Raw genomic sequence first — 7667 nt, 5'->3', positions numbered from 1 at the left:
CCGCTCCGTTGATGTAATGTGTCCCACCCACTCCTCGTCAATGCTGCCATCAGATTCCCTCGTGGTTCATGTGTTTGACAGTGACAGAGAGAAACTTAAATAGGCTTCTTCATTCTCGGTGAATAACTACTACTTTATGATGATTTTTGTTTTTTTTTACTTTATTGTAATTGTAGTTTTCTACTTTATTCTGACATATATTCATAATGTTTTTTTGTCGTACCTTCAGTAAGGAGGTGCCATCCACTTAATTTTTAGAATTAAGATTTAAAATATTTAAAAAAATTCAAAATTTAAAAAGTAAGAAAATTTTTAATTTTTATTTTTTTTATAATCCTTACGATAACAATCATGTTTTTATATTTATTATTAGATAAAATTGTTTCTAAGGTATCATTCGATTTTGATTAGAGTTGTTATTATCTTAATTAAATTTATTATAATCTACAAATAACATATATATTTGGTCAAAACGTTATCGTTTTAATCTTTATTTATTTTTATATCTTGTTTTTAAATTTTTTTATAAAATTTTAAATATTTTAAACACTCAATTCATTGCCCTCTTAAATTGTGATGTCATTCTTATACTATTTATAACAATGTGTCTTCTCTTAGATATTCTCTCTTTGTATAATTTTGTATTTTCTTAAGTTGTATAATTAGAGGATCTACATTATTTGTAGGAGATTTATTTTTTAATTTGTGAGCTAGAGAGTTTATTTGTGAGCTAAAGGGCCTCCTTATGAAGTAAAATGTTGTAATTTTTAACAAAGTTGCTAAAGGACCTCCTGGGCGTGGTTGAAAGTTTAGTGAATTATTTGAAATCTTTAATAAGAAGTTAAGGGAGTGGACGTAAATCATTTGATTGAACCACTATAAATTATTGTGCCTATCTTATATTTATTTTAATTGCATTTTATTATTTTTATATTTTATTTTTAAAATCTCTTAAAAATTTTTAAATTTCTCAAATACTTAATTCACTCTTCTTGAGTTGTAGTGTCATTACTATACCATTTATAAGACGCGGGACATGAAAATAGTTTCTCCCAATAAATAATTGAAAATCTTTGGCTGTATGCTTTATAAGGTAAGAAGAAAGGACAATAAAATTGAAAATACGAGCGACAGAGAATTACACAATGATGGTAATTTCAAGGAGGAAGGGCAATAAGGGAAAACAATGGAATTAATGAAACTTGGATGGAGATTAATTGATTGTGAACGTATTTATGATCCAAAAAAAGGTCATCATGAAATTACCAAACATATAAAAGAATAAAAAATATATATATAAAAAAATTAAATTAAAAAAAATTAAAGAGAAAAAATATCATTATAATAATATAAGATATTATATATTTATTTATAGAACTAATACTCATAAATATATATAAAAAATATTATTTTATATATATTTATATTTTAATTAAAGATAAACTATAAAAATAAATTTATATAATCACCCACACTTAAATTTGAATCCAATGCTTGGGATGGTCGCCCTTGCGTGGCCTCTTGTGTTCGTGCCCTCGATTACACAAAAGAGGTAAATTATAGGCGTGATGCTTTGCCTCATTGTGTAGGGGAATGTTCGAACACGGGCTCCATCAAATTAACACTGACATAGCACTCATCCTTGTCAATTGACCTATACCCTGGGGGCATTTGAATCCAATGCTTGCATGATGTTGGAATGGCCACTTGATATGTCCCACTCATCGTAGATGCTTCTATTAGACTCCGGCATGGTTCATGTGTTTGATTTTATTTTTATGTTTTGTATTTTTTTCTCGATATCGCCATAGCCATCGCCTCCAAGCTCCTCGTGAATGTGTCGCCACTACAGAACCACCTGTCGTCTCCATCACCAACCTCTCACTCTCTATCTTTTTGTGGATTCACCTCAAGTGGCCATTGATGCTTTTTTTCGATCAACATTGCAAGGTCATTGTTACTTGACGATTCAGATCTGCTTTCCTCTGATCATTGTTTCTGGGATACAAGTCTTATATTGTAATCAATATTATTTTTACATTGTTCTTCAATATATGGAATATAAATTTAGTAAGAATGTAAGAGTGGAGGATGTTATAATAAAATTGGAAGACCAAATCATATAAAGAAAAAACTATTTTCGATATTTGAGATCAACAATTCAAAAAGAAAGACAAATTTATGAGGATGTCACGCATAGAGTTAAGACATGTTGGATAAAATGGAAAAATGCATCGAAGGTGTGATGTGATGATAAAATCCCATTAAAACTGAATGAAAAATTCTATAAGACCAGTTTTGTTGTATGACTCAGAATGTTAGACAGTCAAATACCAGCATAAATAAAAAATGAACGTAGCGGAGTTGAGGATGCTAAGATGAATGTGTGGCCATACAAAAAAAAATAAAATTATAAATGAGGTTATTCGTAATAAGATATGAGTAGTGTCAATCGAGAAAAATGTGAGAAAGACTAGACTGAGATAATTTGGTCATGTGAGAAAAAGATCAAGGGACGCTTATGTGAGAAAAGTTGATGAAATGAAACAATTAGTCAAAAAAAGAGGTGGGGACAGATCTAAGAAGACTTTGAAAAAGATATTAAAGTTTGATATGAAATGTATGGATCTAAATAAAAATATGACAAAAAATTGAAATATATAAAAGTCTAGAATTCATATAACCGATCTCACATAGTGAAATAAAGGCTGAATATATTATTATTGTTGTGTTGTTATTCTCCTTCAAATTTTCAGATTAAAAATAGCTCCATGTTCTTTAAAATTATTTTTTTCAGCAAAAAAGAAAATAGCTCCTCGTTTGCTGTCCATTTCTCTTTTTTTGATCTTTTTACTTATTAAAAATGTATTTATTAAATTTAGTGTCTGCGTAAATATATTTATGGATGCACTCAAAATTTAGAAATAAGTTGATTTATGGTATATTTATACAGAGGCAAATATTTCCTTAAGAGGAGATTAAGAATTGAAGAATGCAACTTGGAAGTTCGAACAGCCCGAAATATTAATGAACTTATGAGAGTGTTGATCAGTGATTTGCAGAGCTGTCATTGAGAAAGTCAAAGGGGGAGAGATATTGGGAGAGAGAGAAAGAGAGAGGTTAGGCGTTCTGAAGCAGAGAGAAGTTAAGGCGTTCTGCACCTTTTGGGGGAAGATAGAGAGTTTACACAAGGGCAATATGGTCAATTTCACACAGGGGGAAAATGGTCAATTTCTCTCCCTATAAACCAATCTGTAATGTAAAAGCCCTTCTGTACAAAACTATGTAACCAATCCCTGTCCATCCAGAAAAATCGCTTGCATCTCCCCCGTATCCCTTATCTAGATCTACTTATACTAGTACCCATCTCGCCCAACCACCATTACTGCACATAATCCAAGCAGATGACATGTCTGCCAATCGTCAATGGAGCTTTCTTCTCTTCTTCCAGCTGGTCACCATCATCATCCCAAGCCTCTCGCACTTGGGCTTTGCCACTCCACCTGCAACTGCCATCTCTTCATGGCCTCAAGCCCGTGTGGCCTGCAACCCGCCACACAACACCTACCCATTCTGCAACACCTCCCTTTCAGTCACCGCCAGAGCTCAATCTCTCATCTCCCTCCTCACCCTCCCGGAGAAGGTTCCACTGCTCGTTGACAACGCCACCGCCGTGCCGAGGCTCGGCATACCCGCCTATGACTGGTGGTGCGAGGCCCTGCATGGGGTCGGCGACCTTGGCCCCGGTGTCACCTTCAATGGATTAATCTCATCCGCCACAAGCTTCCCTCAAGTCATCGTCACCGGATCTTCCTTTAACCGAACTCTGTGGTACAAGATTGCCTCGGCCACTGCCGTCGAGGCCCGGGCGCTTTTCAACGTCGGGCAAGCCGGGTTGACGTTTTGGGCCCCTAATATTAATATTTTCAGGGACCCGAGATGGGGAAGGGGCCAAGAGACCACCGGAGAAGATCCGCTGGTCGCGGCGGCGTATGCCGTGGAGTTCGTGAAGGGGTTTCAGGGGGAGGATCGGAGAGTGGGCAGCGGAAATGGAAATGGGTTTGGTGGGGAGAGGAGAGAGCTAGAGGAGGAAGAAGAGGGTGGGTTGATGGCGTCTGCTTGTTGCAAGCATTACACTGCCTACGATATGGACGAATGGGGGAGCTATGAGAGATACAACTTCGATGCTGTGGTAAGGGAGGAATTTAAAAATTTTTGCTTTTCCTTAAACTGATTCTCACAAATTAATAATGATTTTTACAAACAAAAACAAAATTATATTACCAAATAGTAATAGACACTAGATAAGAAGAATGGCTGACACTTTCCTATATATATATATACATATATATGTATTTCAAAAAATTAATTATTTATCTCCCTATTTTATTTTATCTTTTTATTGTTTATCTTCATATATATTCAGGTCTCACAACAAGATCTAGAGGACACATATCAACCACCATTTAAGAGTTGCGTTCAAGATGGTAAAGCAAGTTGTTTAATGTGTTCATACAATTCGCTGAATGGGATACCAACATGTGCAAGAAAGGATATCTTGGAGATTACTCGAAAAGAATGGGGTTTCAAAGGGTACTTACTCGATCGATCTCTTGTTCAATCATATATATATATATATATATATATGAATATTTACTTCCTTAATTAATATAAGTAAAAAATGATAACTATATATTGATTTTACAAAATAAACTTTTAAATTCTACTACAGATATATCACATCTGACTGCGGTGCTGTCTTCGCTATACACGAACGTTATAATTATACCAAGACTGCTGAAGAAGCAATAGCTGCTGCTCTGGACGCAGGTTTCCTTTTTTAAATTCTAATCTTTTTTAAGTCAACATATATATTATTTATATATTGTTTTTCTTTTTTTGGGTTGGCAGGAATGGATATTGAGTGTGGACCATATATATCCGTGTTTGGCAAATCTGCAGTAGCAAAAGGGAAGTTGAAGGAAGCAGCCATCGACAGAGCTCTTCTTAATCTGTTTTCGGTTCAAATTCGTCTTGGACTTTTTGACGGAGATCCCGCAACCGCAAATAGAAAATATGGAAGCTTGGGACCTGGAGATGTTTGCACTGCACAGCACAATGAACTGGCACTTGAAGCAGCAAGGCAGGGCACTGTGCTTCTAAAGAATGACAATAGATTTCTTCCTTTGATTAAACATCAAATCTCTTCCCTGGCTATTATTGGTCCAATGGCAAACAACAAGTCCTCATTGGGTGGTGATTACGCAGGTAGCTAGCTAGGTTAATTAATTTGCCCTCTTTTAATTTGTTACCTGCTAATTAAATATTAGTTTAATTATATGCTTAATTTCACGCTAATTAATTTCTTGGTTAATTGATTGATTGATTCATTCATTCATTCATGGGCCGGGTGGGTTTTTTTTACATATATCTATCTATCTATCTATCTACTGTGTACAGGAGTTCCTTGCAGGCCAAAGAGCATTTTGGATGGATTTGAATCATATGCGAAGAAAATAACATATGCAGCTGGCTGTACGGATGGTGTACCGTGCAAAACGAGGGAAGGATTTAATGAGGCCCTTTCCATTGCCAAGGAAGCTGAAGTTGTGATTGTTGTAGCGGGGCTAGATACTTCTCAAGAAACTGAACTGCTCGATCGTTATAGTCTGCTCTTGCCTGGCTACCAAATGGATCTCGTCACTGAGGTCGCTTCAGTAGTTAAAAGACCGCTCATTTTAATTCTTACCGGAGGTGGGCCAGTCGACGTGTCATTTGCTAAGTCAGACTCACGAATTGCAAGTATTTTATGGATCGGTTATCCCGGAGAAACCGGTGGAAAAGCAGTTGCAGAAATTATTTTTGGAGATTATAATCCAGGTTAGTATAACCAAAAAAAATCCATTAACTTGAATGGTATATATATATATATATATATGGGATCGATGGATAATTAAATTAAGGTAGCTAAAAGCATTCTTTAGACCCTAATTAATTAAAATCATTCATTTGGAGTCAATTTAATGGTTTAACAAATGATTTAATTAGTAGTTTGGCTATTATTAGTTAAATATATTATTAAATAACAATCATCATATATAGATAGATAATATATAATAATATTTTACATTATGCACAAATTTTTATTTTAAAAGTAAAATGACATTTGTATGTCTTTTTTGAAATATATATATGTTTTAACACATGCAGGTGGAAGATTACTTATGACATGGTACCCAGAATCGTTTACGTCTATATCGATGGCTGACATGAATATGCGACCCGATCCTTCTCGTGGTTATCCTGGAAGAACACATCGATTTTACAATGGAGATAAAATTTATGAATTTGGACATGGCTTAAGTTACACAAATTTCACATACACACTCCTTTCAGCACCAAACAAATTAAGCGTATTGGGACCTATTAGAGCTACATCTAGAAAGGCAAATTTACACGCAAGAGAAAATGAACTTAACTATGTTCACGTTGACGACCTAGGATATTATTACTGTGATTCCTTGATATTCAACACACGGGTCTCTGTCATGAATAACGGCAACAGGGATGGGAGCCATGTTGTGCTCTTGTTTTCAAAAGGGCCAAAACCAGTTGCAGGTGCTCCACAGAAACAACTAATTGGTTTTGATCGTGTTCATACTGTATCCCACGAATCTACTGAAACGGGCATCGTGGTGAATCCTTGTCAACATCTTAGCTATGCAGATGTGCATGGAAGGAGGATATTGCCCCTGGGCAATCATACCCTAATGCTGTCGGATCACATAGAGCATGTTATTTCAATTGAGATTTAATTAAGGTGTTTGCTTGATTTTGATTTTGGGGCATCGGGTGGCTAGGTCATTAATAATAATGGGTTTTCAAGGCTTGCATCATGGGTGTTTAATTGATTTAGTTGCATTTCATATGTATGTATATGCTGGGTTTTTTATCTTGCTAAGCATATATATATATATATTGTGTTGTTCAGACTGTATTCTCTTATTTCAATGAATGTATTAATTGTTGTTCAACATGTAATTAATTGTGTGTCTTAATTAGCTGAAAAATATTATATAGTTCATGCATTTGAAAGACAGACTAGTGTTTATTTTGTTACCCAATCATAATAAAATAATTATATTTATAATACTGTAATTATTGTTTAAAAATATAATTATTTTAATATTATATTTAAATTGACAGTATAAAAATATTAAAATAATATAATATTAATTGTATAAGGAAAAATAAAAACATAACAATATATAAAATAGATAATAAATTGATATTTGTGTAACACGCTATTTCTTTAAAACATATTCATCGTCTAACTAAAAGTGTTAGAGACTAATTGACATTTGTTTCTCAAAGTATAATGGTTTATTAATTGAGGAATTAGCACAAACTTTAAAGTCTAATAACGAATTAAAATATTAATTAAATACTATTAAAATCAAAAGAGTATGGGAATTTTATAAAATAATTTTACTAATAATTTTATTATTATATTTTTCGTAAAGTATGCCCTCTGTTTATAGAGGAGGAAGAAGGAACGAGAAAGGAAAGAAGATGCAGAGAAAAGGGAGAGGCCTAAGAGGCAAAAGTGCCTTCCTCAATTATATATATAAATATATATAATATTTTTATAATATATAATTCAAGCA

At 33.9% G+C, this 7667-nt stretch overlaps 1 protein-coding gene across 1 annotated transcript; it reads left to right on the top strand.

Moving 5' to 3' along the window:
• The first annotated feature begins 3269 nt into the window (after positions 1–3269).
• Positions 3270–7041, top strand: LOC127804052 (probable beta-D-xylosidase 6). Its single transcript, XM_052340771.1, has 6 exons — positions 3270–4192; positions 4427–4593; positions 4733–4830; positions 4912–5268; positions 5461–5880; positions 6211–7041. The coding sequence occupies exons 1-6, from the start codon at positions 3410–3412 to the stop codon at positions 6813–6815; spliced, it is 2430 nt and encodes an 809-aa protein (XP_052196731.1). The 5' UTR covers positions 3270–3409; the 3' UTR covers positions 6816–7041.
• Positions 7042–7667: the final 626 nt, after the last annotated feature.

This window comes from Diospyros lotus, chromosome 6 (assembly GCF_014633365.1).
Source record: "Diospyros lotus cultivar Yz01 chromosome 6, ASM1463336v1, whole genome shotgun sequence".
NCBI lineage: Eukaryota > Viridiplantae > Streptophyta > Magnoliopsida > Ericales > Ebenaceae > Diospyros > Diospyros lotus.
This window is presented reverse-complemented; position numbering and strand designations above follow the sequence as displayed.

Coding starts and splice junctions, on each gene's coding strand:
- LOC127804052 (XM_052340771.1), top strand. CDS start 3,410: ATGTCTGCCAATCGTCAATGGAGCTTTCTTCTCTTCTTCCAGCTGGTC. Junction 4,193..4,426: donor GATACAACTTCGATGCTGTG/GTAAGGGAGGAA, acceptor ATATATATTCAG/GTCTCACAACAAGATCTAGA. Junction 4,594..4,732: donor AAAGAATGGGGTTTCAAAGG/GTACTTACTCGA, acceptor ATTCTACTACAG/ATATATCACATCTGACTGCG.